Source organism: Hyperolius riggenbachi, chromosome 4 (assembly GCF_040937935.1).
Source record: "Hyperolius riggenbachi isolate aHypRig1 chromosome 4, aHypRig1.pri, whole genome shotgun sequence".
In the NCBI taxonomy this organism is placed as follows: domain Eukaryota; kingdom Metazoa; phylum Chordata; class Amphibia; order Anura; family Hyperoliidae; genus Hyperolius; species Hyperolius riggenbachi.
Window position 1 is genome coordinate 72,227,666 of NC_090649.1, and position 20,028 is coordinate 72,247,693.

Consider the following 20,028-nt stretch of genomic DNA (forward strand, 5'->3'; position numbering starts at 1 on the left):
AGAATGGGGTCAGGTTAGGACAAATATTTATTGTCCTAATTACATAGATCCTAAGAGTAGGGTATAATTTGACCAGTACTCTACTAGGGGCAATCTCTGGAGCCCAGATTATAGTACCCAGATAACTCATGTTGCCCCAGATCTATGATGATAGTGTAAGTGTTTCAAAGAGACCAAAAATAAGACAGACGGCATTTGCAATGTTTCAACTTTATGGGGGCAAGACAGATCTCCCATGATGCATCACTGCTGAATACGCAAATCACCTCTGTGCTGAATATGCAAATACACACCCAGAACCGCTCATGTACAGTGTGCCTATTGCTAATACATATTAAAGCCATACTAATCCCACCTGCATGCAGTAGTTTAACTCCAAGTTAGGGCTCTTATGCATTACATACAATTCCAATTTAGGCCTCTTGCACACTGCAAATTGCAAATCCGATATCCGATTTGGGCCGCTTGCACACTACATGCGATTTTTTTAGTCCGATCAAAAACCGTAGCAGCATGCAGTACATTTTTTAATCGGAATCAAAAATTAGATCAGATAAAAAATTGCATGTAGTGTGCAAGAGGCCATACCCTGAATACTATCAACACAAGAAGAAAAAAGCAGAAATAGCACAGCATGCAGGACCAATTCAAAAGTGCAAATCGGAATTGCGAGTAAAATCGAGTCAAAATTGCAAATCGGAATCTGATGTAGTGTGCAAGAGGCCCTAAAGTCCTGCATGCTACATTTTTTTCTGCGGTTTTCTTCTTGTGTTGCTTGCATACAGTGAAAATAGGTATCGCAAATCAGAATTGTATTGTGATTTGCAGTGTAAAAGAAGCCTGAGAATGATATTTGGGAAGCAGGAAACTTGGGTGCACCATAGGCGCTAATCATGGGCGTAGCAATCACCCCTGCAAACCCTGCCATTGCATGGGGGGGGCATAGGCTTTGGGGGGCCCTCTCTCCCCCCAACCGCAAGTGCAGCCATTAGCAAAAAAGCCTCCCCGTTTGCTAAAAATGCCTCTGTCATCTCCTCCTGCCATGCAGAGTAGTCAGTAGCGGGAGTGTCTGTAATTTTTTCCTGTTTCCAGACGCTGCTTAACAGCAGAAGACTCTCTGCTGCCATTCGCTGACTCCCGATCACATGATCCTCATGGGGTTCATTGACCAAGTGGACCCCATGCTATCATTTTTGCAGGGGGGCCCTATTACATCTAGTTACGCCCCTGGCGCTAATGCAAATATTGGTTATTAGATGCCCAAAGCAGAAATTTGAGCCCGTGATAATTATAGTTTTCAAAATTGCAATGTTATAGTTTTTGACATTTTTATAGTTTTTGAAAATTAGACCATTGTTTTTGTCATTTTTAATGTTTTGTATTTACAAATTACTCATTTTTGACAATTATCGTTTTGAAATGTATCGTTTTGAACATTATAAGGTTAGGAAAGGGGGGTTTTGGGGTCAGGCATCAGGAGGAGGGGGGTTCTGTGTGAGAGTAGGATTAGGTTTAGTTGTAGTAATATAGTGTTAATATATACTGATATTTTATTACGATAATTAACACTATTTACAGTTTAAAAATGAATCGGGAGATATTAACAATATTTTTTTTTTTTTTAAAAGGCGCCCATTTTTCCTTTTGCCCCTATTACCTGCACACGTTAATCGATGTTCTGTGTTCTATATTGTGTGAAAAAAGCAAAGAGCCCTGAAGTATGTACAGCTATATATCTTTATAAACTTCCTCCCTCCATGGCACTCTAACATACATCTGCCCTTCCCTTTGAATATGCGACAATATATTAGAAATATTTGAATGGAATTACGCTACCCGCTTGTGGTTGCCAATGGCACTGACTGACTCAAAATAATTATTTTCCAGTAACTAATATGACCGCACAAGGAGGATCACATGATCATTGCTGCCTATTAAAAACCTATGTGACGACTCCCCACTCCCCCTGACGTCATTCTGAGGAAGCACATTGGGCAAAACATGTAAGTGGGTGGAGCCTCCAGAGGCTGGCCCCAATCATCATCTCTACTACACGCGCGCTACATCCCCGCTATCACACTAAGGCATATCCGCATTGTGCAGGTGGATCGCGCAGAATCCTAGCCACACTGAACCGCGCTATCTGGCAAAATGAGTGACTGCAACGGCTGTGAGTAGCGGAGGAGTTTCCTGTCAATAGATGGCTGACGCAGACCGCAGACTGTTGGGGACCTGCGTGTCGAGCGCCTGTTCGGGTTTTGCTATTGCCCGCTACCTTGCTGCGGTACTTTGGGAGCTGAAGCCCAGTGCCAGCTATAGGAACTATGTGTATATGTGCTATACCACTGCCTACTTAAAGCGGATCCGAGATGAAAAACTAACTATAACAAGTAACTTGTCTATATATCTTATCTAAAGTTTAGATTTAGGTTTACACAGCAAATCTATCCGAAAACAGCTTCAATAGAATAGGATTATTTCTTCCTGTGATACAATGACAGCAGCCATGTTGTTTGTAAACATTACACACAGCACTCAGCCTCTGAAAAAAAATCTAATCCCCCTCCTCCCCTCTGCCTCTGAAATCTCTGGCTGGTAATACCTCCCCTCCTCCTGCCCAGACTGAGCTCCCATGAGCCCTTGGTACTGCCATGGCTCTCTGAAAACCTGTGGGCGAGGCTTGTTCAGTTTATAGGGAATTAAAGTATTAAAGTAAAACAAAAACAAAAAAGTATTTGGCTCGAGGAATGCCCTATAAACAATAGGAAAGGAACACAATTATGCAATGAGTAAAAGTTCATCTCGGATCCACTTTAAGTAACTGATAAACGTACCATGCATCTATAATCTGTGATTATACCGCCATTACTGACCTTACTTGAGTCTGGAATACTAAGGAGAGCAATGGACATTGCCTTTGATTGGTCTGTGTGCACTCAGGTCAGACTTAACGTGGATATTCGCTAGATGTAGTTACTGCATCAATGTGTGAGAGCAAGTGGTATCACTTTAATTACTGGCCAGCAAGAGCTCATGCTACTAGCTAACCCTAAGTTTACTGCTGCTGCTGTTGTACACTGAAAATAGTGCCTGCGTATGTTGCGTGAAAGTGGTAGGATGTGTGTGAGGGGTGTACGGGCTGCTCTGGGGACTCCTGGTGTTTTGATTGCTGTGTTTTTCATGTCCACAATAAAGCTTTTGTATACTTTTTGGATCTTTGAGGTCCTGGTGAGCTTTTTTCCTTTTTGGTTGTGGTAAGTTGTGTTCTATAACACACACAATAAGGAAGTTACCTCTCTTCTTTCTCCCCAGGCACGTTGGTAAGGCCTGTATGTGCTCAGACAGGAGGCTGCTTCGATGAACACCTTCAATAATACAGCGTTTGCCCATGTGGTAGGTGAAGGGGGACCCATAGCTGGGGTAAAAACTCCATTCGGCACCAGCAGCTAAACCACCTCCTGAAAGACAAGCAAATCATGAACAAGATTTTAGTCTGAGCATCTGTATCTCTAACCTCAGCCTCTTCCAGTCCAACCCCTGCCATGCACATCTCCCAACTTTTTGAGATGAGTAAGAGGGACACTTAAGCCATGCCCCTGCCACACCCCTGGTCATGCCCCCACCACACCCCTAGTCACGCATACCATAAAGACTTCATAAGAAAAATATGTCGTTTTATAATACAAACCACACTGGTCCTTTCTATCCTGGTTATTTTCCTTAATAGTAACATTTTAAAATGTGTAATATATCAATTTAAAGAATGGGAATAAAGTTTAGAGTCAATCAAACACATTTTTAGTAGATAAATATATATATATTTACATAGAAAGAGGGACAAAGTCCTGAAAGAGGGACAAATGAGGACGAAAGAGGGACAGAGGGACAGGGCTCCCAAAGAGGGACTGTCCCTCCGAAAGAGGGACAGTTGGGAGCTACGCACATGCCTGAGCAAAACCAACAAAACTCTAACAAATCTGCTCACACCATGCCTTACTTCTCTCTAGCTGGTGTTTCTGTGACAGCTCTTCTCACATATTAGGTGGGAGGCTGCGCCGCCTACTGGTAATAGTAGAACATTACATCTGAGGCACAACACTAGGACTAAAACAGAAAGGGCTTGATTCACAAAGCCGTGCAAACTGTTTAGCACAGGTGTGCTAAACAGTTAGCACGTGAAGTGCTGTTCGCGGACTTTTGCACGTGCAAAGTGCCACAATTCGCGCGATCGCGGACTTTTGCATGCGCAATTTGCCGCGAATCGCGGCAAAAGTCCTCGAACGGCACCAAGTCCACGAACGGCTAAACAGTTTGCGCGGCTTTGTGAATCAAGCCCAAAATGTCCAGGGCCAATTTTTTTTTATCGGGAAGTCATTTAACTTATCTGTGTTTTTGGGATATGGGAGGAAAACAAAATGCCTGGAGGAAACCCACACAGTTACAGGGAGAACATACAAACTCCTTGCAGATCATGTCCTGGCTGAGATTCAAACCAGGGACCCAATGCTACAAGGCGAGAGTGCTAACCACTATGCCACCGTGCTGCCCTAACTAACGTAAGCACAGAGGTACATCCATGCTCTATCCACATACCACTGTGCGCTGTCCATTCCTCCCACTGTTCTCTCCAGTCCCTGCAATCACTCCCTGAAAAACTAGACCTTCAGCCAAAGTAACATTTTCAAAACAGGAAGGTATTTGCCACAGTAGAGGCACTCCAGGGAGTCCAGAGGCTTCCCCAGTCTTCTTACATCATTACATAGTTATTTGGGTTGAAAAAAGACATAACTCCATCGAGTTCAACCAGAGAACAAAGAACAACACCAGCCTGCTCCCTCACATATCCCTGTTGATCCAGAGAAAGGTGAAAAACCCTTACAAGGCATGGTCCAATTAGCCCCAAAAGGGAAAAAGGTTCTTACCGACTCCAGATGGCAATCAGATAAAATCCCTGGATCAACATAATTGGGCATTACCTTGTAATTATATTATTATGGATGTCTTTCAATGCAAGGAAAGCATCTAAGCCCCTTTAACCTCCCTGGCGGTTCATTAAAATCCGCCAGGGGGCAGCAAATACTTTTTTTTTTTTTTTATGTAGCGACTACGAGACAACATCTCGCTACATGATAGCCGCTGCTCAGCGGCATCCCCCCAGCCCCTCCGATTGTCTTCGGCGATCGGAGATCAAGAGATCTAGTTCAAAGAACGGGATCTCTTGGAGGGCTTACCCCGTCGCAAATCGGCCCTGCGGGGCCTGAGCGGTGCCTCCCGGCGGCATAGCCCGACCTCAGCTCGGGCTTACCGCCAGGGAGGTTAAAGCCCTCCGTCCAATGCTGGGTCCCTATACACATATCTGACAATATTGTTGAATATGATGCTTCTGGCTGCGTTCCACACGTCTGTAGGCCGATGTCGCCCAAAGGAATCGGGTCCCTATCTCTGATGGACTACATCAGTTGTTAGCTGTGTACGCACCTTTACAAGCAATATGGAGGCTGCTATTATTGTGTTATATTCCTAAATGCAGGGATATAAACACAAAAAGGAAGTTTATCCAGTGGTGAGTGCCACACTACCCTCTTCATATCATTTTAAGGTAAGTATAATTTCTAAGTATTAAATCCAGGTAGAACAGCATGTTCAGTGAAGCGTTGAAGAAATAAGGAAGACCAGGTGTTATTTCTTCTGGCTTCTGAACACACAGTAACAAACATTCCGCAGTGTTGCAGCTGCCAGCAGTAAAGAGATCACCTGTGATAAATTTTCAGAATGTAAATCTGGGAAAGGAGCAATTCTTCAGTGGGCAAACACTGACTAAATAATTCATAAATGATTATTGTAAAATATAAGCAAAATAATTCATTATGTTCTGTAAAGATATTTCTGTAGAATTAACCACTACCCGCCCACCCGCTGTTTTAAAATGTCCTGTTGGTCCCTAATAATGGACCAACAGACATTTTAAAACCTTCCCCCTCGCCACCGCTACCGTTCGCACCTCCCCTCGCCCACCCCCAGGACCCGCAGGGCAGTGATTGGGGAAAGGGAAGAAGCCTTCCCTGAACCAATCAGAGCGCCCATAAGCAAAGATCATGGCTTTAAGGAGAAGCCAATGAGATTTGCTCTTACAACACCCTCTCTGTCTCATAGAAACAGAGAGTGTAAGGAGGACATCTCATGGTCAACAACAAAAAATACATGCAGAGATATTAAAAAAAAAAAAAAAAAAACACATTTTACAATACATTTTACATTTTTATTGAATTAAATAAAAATAAATGTATATCTCCTCCCACCTCCCTGATCCCCTATCCCCCCTCATAGCTACCAAAATAAAAATACTTGTAAAAAAATGACGACATTTAAAAAAAAATGCATACAATTGTTTAGTTAGGGACTCCGCTTTTCTGCTATGAATGACATGAGAGGGTATATTACTGTTATATTTGCATGTATGGGGTTGTAATTAGCAATGGATGCAAAACTGAAAAAATTCACCTTTATTTCCAAATAAAATATTGTCGCCATACATTGTACTAGGTACATAATTTAAACGCTGTAATAACCGGGCCAAATGGCATATAAAATATGTGGGGTTTATTCACATTAGCACGTTTTATTTTAAAACTAAAATGGCCGAAAATGGAAAAATAATGATTTTTTTCCCCCATCTTTTCCTTATTATTTCTGTTAAAATGCATTTAGAATAAAATAATTCTTAGCATCATTTACCACCCAAAGAAAGCATAATTGGTGGCGAAAAAAACAAGGTACAGACTGTTTTGTTGCGACAAGTAGTGATAAAGTTATTGGCGATTGAAAGGAAGGAGCGCTAACAGGTGAACATTGCTCTGGTCCGTTAGGGTAAAAACCCTTGGGGGTGAAGTGGTCATTCAGCCATCTGTAGTAGGCTTGTCATCATTGAATAAATGGATAATAATAATGAGGAGGAGGAGGAGTGCGCTTATGTCAACTTACATGCCGACAAAGAGAAGAAGAAGTTGTGTTCAAGAAACGAGTGTACTTATGCCAAATTACATGCCAGAGAGAAGAAGAGGAAGAAGGTGATGAAGAAGATGAACTTATTTTCATACTGTGCTGTCCTGTAAGAACTGAATTAGAGCATTATTCTTACTTGGATAAGAGCGCTGAAGTCTGTTGCCATCTGGAAATTTGCTAACTTTGATATGGGGCAGTGGAGCATCTGAGTATCGTGGAGAGGGCAGCCACCGTACAGAAGGTTTCCAGTCTAGATCACAGCTATGGAGACAAGTGAGAATGAAGTATAGAAACAAATCATACATAAAGAACTATAAAGTGCTGAGATAAAACCATCCAAGTCATAAATAAGACACGCTAAAGTTTACATAATACACAAGATATTGAATAAACCTTTATCTGACTTGCCGATTAAATTGTAATACCCCAGCTAGCAACTTTTAATCACAGCTTGGGCAAGCAGACTGAAACCCTGTAACAGAGTATCAAAAGCTTGCATGGAGGGAGACAGGTAAGAATGGCGCAGGACGAGCGCTGCTAAAAATAGCCCCGCCATAGGCGACAATAGTAAAAGCAGTGATAAAGGGCAATGAACAATAATTATTCTGTTCATTGCTCATGGCAGCAGTGGGGTAGTTTAGGGGGTTAAGGTTATTCCCAGGAGGTAGTTTGATTTAGTCTGGGGAATTTGCAGGTGCTGTGCAGCCAGCCAATCACCGTACAGATTCAGTCCCTGCATGGTGATTGGCTGGCTACAGGACACCTGCAAACTAACCAGGAAGTGAAGGAGACGCTATCGCCAGGAGCAACAAAGCAAAGTTAATAGTGAACACATCAAGTACCATCTGGGCCCCCTTTTCTCCAGGGCCACATGGCATTTGCCTGGCTTTTTGGTAAGATTTGGTGTGGGCTAGCATCACCCAAGCCATAGAACCTAACCAGGCCCTAGTCACCTGACTTATCAACCTAGTGGATGATCCGGCTCTCATTTCATAGCTTACTTGGGATAAGCAGGTGCTGAGACGTGAATAAGAGGCAGGGAGAATCCTTTGTCATGCTTTTCTTTATGAGGACGGCGGGAGCTGGAGGTGTCATGTTTGCTGTGTTGTGTATTGTAATTTTTCCCATCATCTGAAAAACAATTAGAGCACTTTATTATTGTAGCCATAAAGCTGATAGAACCAAGGTATGTTACACAGAAGAGACAATGTATTGGCATACAGAAGAAGTGACACCGAGAGCCCAATATAATGTAGTATGTACCAGTAAATGGATGATGATAAAAGAGTACAAATATATACTCACAAACCAGGGTTATGCTGCTTCTTCAGGCAATAAAAATAGGTGAGCAAAACACAGTTATAGGTCAGGGATGCACCAGGCGCCACCAGGGATGAACAGAGGCGCCTGGTGCATCCCTGACCTATAACTGTTGTGTGCTCCGCTATTTTTATTGCCTGAAGAAGCAGGACTACACCTGTGAAACGCGTTGCAGCAAATTTCACACAATCATAATTTTGCATTGTAATTTGCAATTATAATGCAAAATCTTAATGCGAAAATTAGGGGAAAATTGTAATTTTGCATGTAAACTTAAAGCGGAATATAACCCAGAATTTCTTCTTTGCTCTAAAAGAATATTTACAGCATATAATATACTAACACAATGTTTTTTTTTTTTTTTTAGTAAAACAGCATTTAAAGCAACCTTTTTGACTGAGAGAGCCAGAAATGCCACATATTTTAAAATGTAATTCTGTGAGAGCCATACAATATGTTTCAAACTGGGACAGTGCGCATGCGCAGCAGAGGGCCATGTTGCCCTGTTGCCATGGTGATGTGTACACAGTTGATCCGGCGGGCAGTGGAAGTGTCAGACACGTCTACAACTTCTCTTTGGTTTCAGCAACATCAGCAATATCCATGAGAGCCAGAGAGGAGAAATACCAACTAACAGCTTGTACAATTAGCTAGCTGACTTGGGGGTTGATTCACATTGTAGGAAGAGATCCCTGCACTTTGGTGCAATAGGCTGCCTGTCAAGTGGCAGGCAGCCTATTAGGCCAATCAAAGTACGGGGATCTCTTCCTACAAAGTCACTGGACCTAACAGGGTCCAGAGTGGGACAATTGGAGCAGCCATTAGTTTTGGGGTACCGTGAGTAAGTTAGTAGTGCATGCTACAGCAGTAGCGTGCCTACTTTGAAAATTTTACTTGCGCTGTCACATCAAGCTGTGCTGCTTTAGCAGTGTAGCTTCGTGAATCAACCCCTACTGATTTGTATGTGAGCCAGATGTAGCCATCAAAAGAGCCACATCTGGCTCCCGAGCCATAGGTTCCCTACCCCTGATTTAAAAGGGTTACATCACAGGGCTGACTCTTTCTTCTGCAGGGAGAACCCGCATCCTAACTGCTTATAATCTTAGCTTGTGTACACACACAAGTAAAAAAAAAAAAAAAAAAAAAACGTAGTTTTTAAGAAAAATGCAAAGGAAAATGTTAAACTGTAATTTTTCTGAGTTTTAAAACCATTTTTCCTTTGCATTTTTAAGATTAATTTTCTAACAAAAAATACATGTTTGTAAAAAAAAATTTTTCCGTATTGTTCCCCTTAACAATACATGGCCATTCTGGTGATTATAGCTTGTATAGGGGCTTTGCTAGTAACCTCTAAAGTCAGCACAAAATTACACGAAAATTATGTGAAAATTACTTAAAATTATTATTGGATTACATGAAATCAATTGAATGTCCAAATTGTAATTACGGTATGTATGGCTGCAATTGCGATAATTTACAGGAAATATCACATAATCGTTATCAGCAGATTACGATCCTCACTAGTACACAAAAGTTAGAGATTACTTACATTTGCTTGTGATTGGTAGAAGCTATACACACCCCCTCCAGGCACCCTGCAGGCTCTGTATGACTCACACACTCTGCTTATGTGAGCCTATCAGAAGCTGGTTAGTTTGTTTGTAAACACTGCCTAAAACTGTTAATTACAAGCCAGGTTTGCAGCAGAGAGTGGCAGAAACAGCACAGAGGGGCCCAGGAGAACATAATGAATAGAATAGTATGCTTTTTGCTGTAAAAATGTTAGAGTACAGATTCTCTTTAAGTCCCCCTCTGCCAATATCTGCGTTGCCCAATTCTGATTTTTTCTTTCAGACGCCGAAGGCAATCAAATTACCTACTTATCAATTGCCTCCTATAGTTGTCCTCGTTGCTCGTGTGTCCTGCTTATTGCTCTCAGTGGATCATTAGCTGTATTTGTAATGCCTTACTTGGTTGTCTGCTGCCCTCTACTGTTCTACAAGTATTATACATTTATTTACACTGAGCAAAAATATTAACGCAACACTTTCGATTTTGCTCCCAGACCCATTACTTTCAAATATTGATCACAAATCAGTCTAAACCTGTGTTAGTGAGCACTTCTCCTTTGCTGAGCCTGTGTCTTTTGTGTATGTAGAAAATGTTTCAGATCTTTGAGTTCAGCTCATGCAAAATGGGAGCAAAATCGAAAGTGTTGCATTTATATTTTTCGGTGTATGAGTCTTGGATTTATTTTAGCCTTGGATAACACTGAAGCAAAAAATAAAATTATGATATAATGAATTGTATGTGTAGTACGGATAATTAGTAGAACATTAGTAGTAAAGAAGAGAGTCTCACATTTTTTATTTCAGTTACATAGCTTTTTTTTTTTTTTGTAACATTGCCTCATTCTCTAATATTTGCAGTTTACAAACTTGACTCTGCTTTTTAAACTATGAAACTGAACAGAGCTAATGACCCTTTGAACGTCCCTGGAGTAAAATCTTATCTGAAGTTGTCTTTCACTGTTTCTTTGATGTATAAGTGCTTCATAAAATAGCACTACTCTCTTGCTAAATTACTCGGAGAGCTCAGAGAAGCTCTCTTGCATAGATAACAAGTGACGTTTCTTAACTCTTCCTGTACTGGAAACAATATGAGACTCATATCTTTGCTACTAATGTTCTATTTCCTAGCTGTACTACACATACAATACATTATATCATAAGTTTAGTTTCACTTCAGATTCCCTTTAGGCTGGTTTCATAGTAGGACGTTGCGTTTTAGGGGACGTTATGGTCGCATAACGTGCCCCTAATGCAACGCCTGGTGCTCTCTGATGTGGACGTCAGAGTGAGCCACGTTGTGCAGCTCACTCTGGCGTCCGTGATGCCGTGATGTGCACTCTTAGACGCATGCGGCATCACGTGGTCCCGCCGGCCAATCGCCGCACAGAGCGGCCGCTCCAGGAAGTAAACACTGCACGTCACTGAGTGCAGTGAATATTAATTAGCCATGTGCCTGGCCGCTCTCCGCTCCTCCCCAACATTACTGAGCATGTGCAAGCAGTCTAACTTATAAAGTACTGCATGCAGTACGTTGTCTTACGGCGCAGCGTTACTAAGTAACGCAACGTGGGCACTGTGAACAGCCCATTGATTTTTCATTGCTGTGCGGTGGGGTGCGTTACAGGCTGCTCTAACGTGCGCCTGTAACGTCCCACTGTGAAAGCAGCCTTAATGTCAGCTAGGTATACTCTAATATAGCATATGGTGTATTTGCAAAACAACAAAGGCATATAGGGAATGCGTATGTTTGTATATAGTCTATTATACTGATCTGGATATGCAAATTATTATTCACTGTACCATATTGTTGTTTTTCTGCTTATTACAGCTTATAGTCATTCGCCTAGCCTAGGGGCTCTGGTAGAACCCTGTAACGTGATATGTAGCAGACTTGCTGATGTTATGTTTGTGTCAAAGCAGCGGGGCCGGATTTACCGTAAGGCTCATGCCTACAGGCGCCTGATGTTGAAAAGGCAGCTCACTCCCCTCCCCTAGTGCCTTCCTCCCTCTTTCCCTATGCAGAGTCCCGAGCAGAATTTACATTGGTAGTACCACACAATGTTCAGCTATCCTAAAAAGACCTGCTGAATACTGTCATTTTAGCTACTACTAAGGACCTGGTAGGGTCAGAAACGCATCAGCTTGCATGCTGCCATGCTTTTTTGCTATTTTTCTATAATGATGATTTAATAAAGAGATTTTGATTTTATATGGAAGGAGTGCAGAGACTTTTGTATACTGAAATCAGATGTTGACTGGCTACCCATACTCCAGCATCCTTTTATGAAGCACACAACACTTTAACCACTTAAATACCAGCAGTTTCTGCCCCCTTAAAGGAGTCATCAGGGCAAATCGAGTAAAATGAGTGGTACTTACCGGGGGCTTCCTCCAGCCCCAAGCTCCCAGGACCTCCCTCGCCGCAGCTCTGCCCGCAGCCGTTCGCCGGAGCTCCGACCCGGTCCCCGGTGATGACGTCAGAGCGACCTGGAGGTTGGCCTGTACTGCGCCTGCGCGATTGGTGCTGTCAATCACCAACACGTGGGCCGGAGCGGACTGCACAGGTGCAGTAGTTCTGTGCCTGAGCTGTCCGTTCCGGCCCACGTGGCGGTGATTGACAGCGCCGATCATGCAGGCGCAGTACAGAGCGACCTCCAGGTCGCTCTGACGTCATCACCGGGGACCGGGTCGGAGCTGCGGTGAGGGAGGTCCTGGGAGCTTGGGGCTGGAGGAAGCCCCCGGTAAGTACCACTCATTTTACTAAATTTGCCCTGATGACTCCTTTAAGGACCAGAGACCGCTGGTAAAAGAAACGGCGGAATAACGACGAATACCGATGAATCACCGCACATACCCACCACAATCCACGCCGCAGGCATAGGAACCTCAGCCACCCACTCTGCTCTCTCTATGACGGCAAAGTTTCCTGTGAGCCGATCAGGAGACGCTTTCATTGGCTCCTGATCCTGCCTATCAATGTAAGCAAATGGGGGCTGCTTACGTTGATAGACAGGGTCTATTTTGCACTTTTGCAGGGAGCACTGAAAAGGTTCTCCTGCAGTCTATTCACAACTGCTGCTAAGAGCTAATTAGGTCTAATATTTGAAACATAGAACCTAGATAAGTGAATTCTTCAGCAATTATATGTGGAATAAAACGTTTTACATTGTGTGCTGTGCAAGAGATCTGGTCCACTTCAACCCTGGACCCTGCCAGAACACACAGCAGCTGGAAAATAATGAAGGACATAAATTAATGGTCTCATTCTCAAAGTGGAAGAAAGGAAATATGAAGGAGCATTTTAATCTGTTACATTCATGACACAAAAGCATTAAAGAGAATCTGTAACGTCAAAACGTCCCCTGAGGGGTACTCACCTCGGGAGGGGGAAGCCTCAGGATCCTAATGAGGCTTCCCACGCCGTCCTCTGTCCCTCGGGGGTCATCGCTGCAGCCCTCCATACAGCGGCGACGTAAATATTTACCTTCCTGGCTCCTGCGCAGGCGCTCTGGCGGCTGGCAGCTCCGAAGTAGGTGGAAATATCCGATCGCCGTCGGGTCTGCGCTACTGCGCAGGCGCAAGTCTCCGGCGACTGCGCAGTAGAGCGGACCCGACTGAGATCGGGTATTTCCGTCTACTTCGGAGCCGAAAGCAGCCTCAGCGCACCCGCTGGAGCCTGCAAAGGTAAATATTGAATCAACAGTCAGGTCTGTCGGGCCGCTGTTCGGAGGGCTGCAGCGAGTCCCCCGTGGGACAGATGACAGCGTGGGAAGCCTCATTAGGGTCCCGAGGCTTCCCCCACCCGAGGTGAGTACCCTCCAGGGGATCTTTTTGATATTACAGTGTCTCTTTAAATAAAGTTGTTTTTTGGCTTTGTTTTATTTTTGAACACATTGTGCTTTAACCTTTTTCTGGACAGACGTGGTTGGAATCTACGTCCTGCAGGTGGCTGTGCGGCTCTGACATGACGTACATTTCAAGTACTGACCGTGGAGCACTCGCGCCATCCTTGCCGCTGTTCCATCACTGTACCCGCTCGCTCTGCTGTCTCAGTGCCAGCAGAGCTCCCGCATCTCAGTCAAGAGCCAATTTCATTGGCTCCTGACCCGTGATTACTATAAGGCAATCAAATGAACAGGGCCGGGCCAAGGCAGAGGCGAGAGAGGCTCCAGCCTCAGAGCGCAGTGTAGGAGGGGGCGCACAACTCACTCAGCTATCATTCCCCTATTGTTTTTGAGGCAGAGAGAAATATGAAAAAGGGGATACATGGCAGTGACTGCAAGCCAGATAACTAGAGATTAAGGTGTTGGGGGCCCTGTGGCGCGTCTTGGTCTAATAGCAATCAGTGTGTGACTGCTGGGGTGGGGGGGGGTCTTGGAGGGGCGAACTTTGGCATCTCAGCCTTGGGTGTTGGAAGACCTTGTCCTGACTCTGCAAATTAATTACAGCTAGCAATAGGGAAAGGACAGACCTGGTCCTTAAAGTGGACCTGAACTCTTGCACAGGACACAAGGGAAACATAACAGAAATGTGCCTTGTATGTATTTAGAGAGTTTAGCCTGTGTAATTCCCCCTCATTTGTGTCTAATCACTAGTTGTAATTTGATCTCCCCTGTGTCACATGACTGCTTACGGCAGATAAGCAAATAAGCCCATTTGAAAGCACAGGCTGTAAACAATATGTCTGCTTCCATGAATCAGGAAGTAGAAACGCTGCAGATTTATTTTAGGATTTGTATCAGCTGTAAAAAGAAATTTTTTTTAACAGATATTATGCTGTTGTGTATCTTTTATGCTGGGAATACACGGGTCATTTCTGAGCTGATTAGTTGGTTAGATAGATAATTTTCGACATGTCCGATCACCTTTTGACCGTTTTGCCGCTCAATTAGTCATTGAAGTGAATTGAAAAAAAGATAAGAAAAACAAGCAGAATATAAGAGAATTGAGTGGGAATCGAGCGGCAAAAGGATTGGACGCAGAATCGAGTGCCAGAAACGATCCGTGTATTCCCAGCATTAGAGCAGAGAGGAGTTCTGAGTTCAGGTCCACTTTAAAGGACAACTGAAGTGAGAATTATATGGAGGCTGTCATATTTATGTTAATCAATACCTGTTGCCTGGCAGCCCTGCTGCTCTAGTTGACTGCAGTAGTGTCTGAATTATACCAGAAACAAGCATGCAGCTAATCTAGTCAGATTTGACAAAAATGTCAGAAGCACCCGGTCTGCTGCATGCTTGTTCAGGTTCTATAGCTAACAGTATTAAAGGCAGAGAATCAACAGGACAGTCAGGCAACTAGTATTGCTTAAAGGATACCCGAGCTGACATGTTACATGATGAGATAGACATGTGTATGTACAGTGCCTAGCACACAAATACCTATGCTGTGTTCCTTTTTTTCTTTCTCTGCCTGAAAGAGTTAAATATCAGGTATGTAAGTGGCTGACTCAGTCCTGACTCAGACAGGAAGTGACTACAGTGTGACCCTCACTGATAAGAAATTCAAACTATAAAACACTTTCCTAGCAGAAAATGGCTTCTGAGAGCGAGAAAGAGGTAAAAAGGGGAATTTCTTATCAGTGAGGGTCACACTTTAGTCACTTCCTGTCTGAGTCAGGACTGAATCAGCCACTTACATACCTGATATTTAACTCTTTCAGGCAGAGAAAAAAAAAAAAGGAACAAAGCATAGTTATTTGTGTGCTAGGCACTGTACATACCCAGGTCTATCTCATCATGTCACATGTCAGTTCGGGTATCCTTTAATAGGAAATAAATATGGCAGCCTCCATAAGCCTCTCACTTCAGTTGTACTTTAAAGGACCACTATCGTGGAAAAAGTAAACAGTTAAAATCTGACAGAACTGACAGGTTTTGGGCCAGTTCATCTCAGGGGATTCTCAGGAATTTCTTTGTTCAGCATTTCCTGAACAGCAGTTTAACTGCCAAAATAGTAAGATACCAGCCAGCCTCCCTGCTCACTTGCACACTATTTTGTCCGTTAAGGCTCGTACACACATCATACTGAAGCCAACGACGGGTCCGTCGGCACCTCCCGCTGGGCGGGTTTTCAGCAGACAGTACAGCGTGTGTACAGTCTATCGGTGGACTGATAAGGCTGTTTCTGGGCGATCTGCCCGCCGTTGGCTTCAGTATGACGTGTGTACGAGCCTTTAGACTTTGTTTTCAACAGCATTTCCTGAATAGCAGTTGCAAAGAAAACCATGAAAATCCCCCATGAGAAGATGGACTGGCCCAAAACCTGTGGGTTCTGTCAGATTTTTAACTGCCTACTTTTTTTGCGATAGTGGTCCTTTAAGGGGCCAGAGGCGTCTGACCCTGAAAGGGTTCATCATATTTGGGTGAACTGTGAAGCATGAGAAAATGTCCTTTATAAACTCCAAGTTGCTAATGTTTGCATAAATGTTAAGTTGCAAAGTCAGCTCTTAAAAAGTTTCTAAATTGCATGAAAGCAAAAGTACCATTAGATGTGACATTTTCGTAAAGAATGGTCCAAGAATTCTGCCAAATCAAGTAAAAGGGAGACGTGTATTTGCGCTGACATTTTTACTGGAAAAGAGCATTAGTCACACTAATTCATTATTGTGCAGCAAGGACATTTGCTAGATTAAATGTAAAAAAAATGTAATTGGTATTATATCTTTTCTTTTGCATGCTGCTTCTCTTAGGGCTCTTTCACAGTGGGACGTTAAAGTCACAGGTTATAAAATACTTTAACGCAGAGTAACGCACAGCAATGCAAAGTCTGTGCGACATTCACAGTGCACACGTTGTGTTAGTGTGTAACGTGTAGCGTTCTTAAAAAGTGCTGCATGCTGTGCGTTTAGCAATGAATCTGCTGCGTTATGTGTGTTGCACATGCTCAGTAATTTTTTTTTTTTTTAAATGTTACGCATGCGCTGTTTTTGTTCAATCAGTATGCAACGAAAATGGTGCACCAAGAGACACATAACGCAGTGCAAAATAACATCCAATTTCATAACCTACATACGCTGCGTAAGGGGCACGTTGTGCGACTTTATCGTCGCATCAAATTCAATGTCCCACTGTAAAAGAGGCCTTAAAGTAGAACTGCTCAAAACCCGCAATCACCATTGCAAAAACAGAGAATTAATAGTGATTAGCAAAAAGACGTCCTGACCTGCTCATTAGCTTCACCAGTGAGGGGAAATTGGGGCTAGCAAATCACTGAACATTTAAACACACCTAGTGGTGAACAGGAGTAGCTGCAAGACAGTTTGATTTGCTAATCCCTAATTCTTCCCCCTAGCATTTTAGGATATTTTTTAAGTAATTGTAAAACATTTTAGGTTACCTTTAGTATAAGGAGAATATGTATAAATAAGATAGATAATATCTCACAAAGATGAGTACACCCCTCACATTTTGTCAATTTCATTCAACTTTTCATAGGACAACACTGAAAATATGACACTTTGATACAATGTAAAGCAGTCAGTGTGCAGCTTGTATAACAGTGTAAATTTGCTGTCCCATCAAAGTAACTCAAAACACAGACAATAAAGAAAAACCGTAACCAACAATAGAACTTCGTCCCAATCAGTAGCTGATGCCCCCTTTCTTTTCCTTTTCACAAACGGATCATCAGGGGGCTGTGTATGGCTAATATTGTGGTGAAACCCCTCCCACAGGGTGATGTCAGGACCATGGTTCTGACTTCTGACATCACACTGTGGGAGCCTTTGTTGCATTGTGGGAAATGGCTGTTTACAGCTGTTTCCAACTGCCAAAAAAGCAAGCAGGATCTCCTTTCACTGACATCACCTGCCAGCAGTAAAAATGTCACCTTGTGATAAATTTCAGAATGTAAATCAGGGAGAGGAGAGATTTTACAATCGGCAAACACTGACTAAATCATTTATACATAATTATTGTAAAAATGAAGCACTTTTTTATTTAATTATTTTCACTGGAGTTCGTCTTTAATGTCTGCCCAGGCTCGGACAGAGCCGCCGAACCACCGATGGTCCCATCGGTGGGCCCCGACTGCCCCTCCTCCTGGGGGCCCCAGAGCTAAGAGGTAGGAGGGCACTAGCGTCGTGACGTTTTTTTTTTTTTTTAATTTATTAAAAACCTCTTTCCCCCCGGGGGGGGCCCCTCCTATCCTCCCCCTCCCTCACCTTAGAGGGCCCCCCTCCTATTACGAGCGGCGGTAGAGCGGCGGTTACAGCAAAGTTCCGGCGAGGTAAAGCAGAAGATAGAGGTCCAGCTGCCTCCCGGACTACGCTGTCTCCTCTATGCCGCTCGCACTGCTTCCTGGTTTAGTGCGCGGCAATTACAAAGGAGACAGCGACTGGGAGGCAGCTGGACCTCTATCTTCTGCTTTACCTCGCCGGAAGTTTGCTGTACCCGCCGCTCTCCCGCCGCTCGTAATAGGAGGGGGGCCCTCCGAGAGTCCGAGGTGAGGGAGGGGGAGGATAGGAGGGGGCCCCACCGGGGAAAAGAGCTGCCCTCCCCGCGGCTTGTAATAGGAGGGGGGACACCCAGGTGAGGGGGAGCAAAGGAGTCGGGGCCCCCACTGGCTACCCACCCGGCTACCTAACTGCCCACCCGGCTATCTAACTGCCTACATTCCCACCCGGCTACCTATCTACCCACCCGGCTACCGATCTGCCTAGCCTCCCATCCGGCTGCCTAACTGCCCATCCGGCTACCTATCTACCCACCCAGCTACCTATCTGCCTACCCTCCCACCCGGCTACCTAACTGCCTACCCTCCCACCTGGCTACCCTTCTGCCTACCCTCCCACCCGGCTACCTAACTGCCCACCCGGCTACCTAACTGCCTACCCACCCATCCGGCTACCTATCTACCCACCCAGCTACCTATCTGCCTACCTTCCCACCCGGCTGCCTAACTGCCCATCCGGCTACCTATCTACCCACCCGGCTACCTAACTGGCTGCCCACCCGGCTACCTATCTACCCACCCAGCTACCTATCTGCCTACCCTCCCACCCGGCTACCTAACTGCCCACCCGGCTACCTAACTGCCTACCCTCCCACCCAGCTACCCTTCTGCCTACCCTCCCACCCGGCTACCTAACTGCCCACCCGGCTACCTAACTGCCTACCCTCCCACCCGGCTACCTATCTACCCACCCAGCTACCTATCTGCCTACCCTCCCACCCGGCTACCTAATTGCCCACCCGGCTACCTAACTGCCTACCCTCCCACCCGGCTACCTATCTGCCCACCCGGCTACCTATCTGCCCACCCGGCTACCTATCTGCCCACCCGGCTACCTATCTGCCCACCTGGATACCTATCTACCCACCCAGCTACCTATCTGCCCTCCCGGCTACCTAACTGCCTACCCTCCCACCTGGCTACCTAACTGCCCACCCGGCTACCTATCTACCCACCCAGCTACCTATCTGCCTACCCTCCCACCCGGCTACCTATCTGCCCACCCGGCTACCTATTTACCCACCCAGCTACCTATCTGCCTACCCTCCCACCTGGCTACCTAACTGCCCACCCGGCTACCTAACTGCCCACCCAGCTACCTATCTGCCCACCTGGCTACCTAACTGCCTACCCTCCCACCCGGCTACCTAACTGCCCACCCAGCTACCTATCTGCCTACCCTCCCACCCGGCTACATAACTGCCTACCCGGCTACCTATCTGCCTACCATGCCATGGGCGTCCCTACATAGGGCAAAATGGGGCATGCGCACTCCCCTGGCTAGCTGCTGCCCCCCCCTAGCTACCCGGACGTGGCTGGCCCGCCCGCCCTGGGGTGGCAGCGGAGAGAGAAAAGAAGTGGCAGGCACAGCGGCGCTGCCTGCCGCATCACTTAATTCTAAAGGGGGGAGCGAGAGAGGGGGAGCCCCAAGGTGAGGGAAGGGGGAGGGGGAAACGTCCTCCCTTCCCCACCGCTTCTCTTCTCTCTCCGCTGCCACTGAGGACACCTATAGATCTGGCTATTTAAACTGGGGACACCTATAGACCTGTCTATCTATACTGGGGGGCCCTGTCACTACCTAAACTAGTGGCTCCTGTCACTACATACACTGGGGGGGGGGGGGTCCCTGTCACTGCATACACTGGGGGGCTCCTGTCATACCTAAACTGGGGGTACCTGT

At 45.1% G+C, this 20,028-nt stretch overlaps 1 protein-coding gene across 1 annotated transcript in view; it reads right to left on the bottom strand.

Annotated features, from left to right (window-relative positions):
- SPATS1 (spermatogenesis associated serine rich 1) overlaps positions 1 to 20,028 on the bottom strand; it is a 68,704-nt gene that overhangs the window by 42,879 nt on the left and 5,797 nt on the right. Inside the window, exons 2-4 of the mRNA XM_068279071.1 lie at positions 8,004 to 8,133; positions 7,139 to 7,263; positions 3,294 to 3,458 (exon numbers count right to left, since the gene is read on the bottom strand). Coding sequence (XP_068135172.1) covers positions 3,294 to 3,458; positions 7,139 to 7,263; positions 8,004 to 8,133 — 420 coding nt within the window. The remainder of the gene's footprint in view (positions 1 to 3,293; positions 3,459 to 7,138; positions 7,264 to 8,003; positions 8,134 to 20,028) is intronic.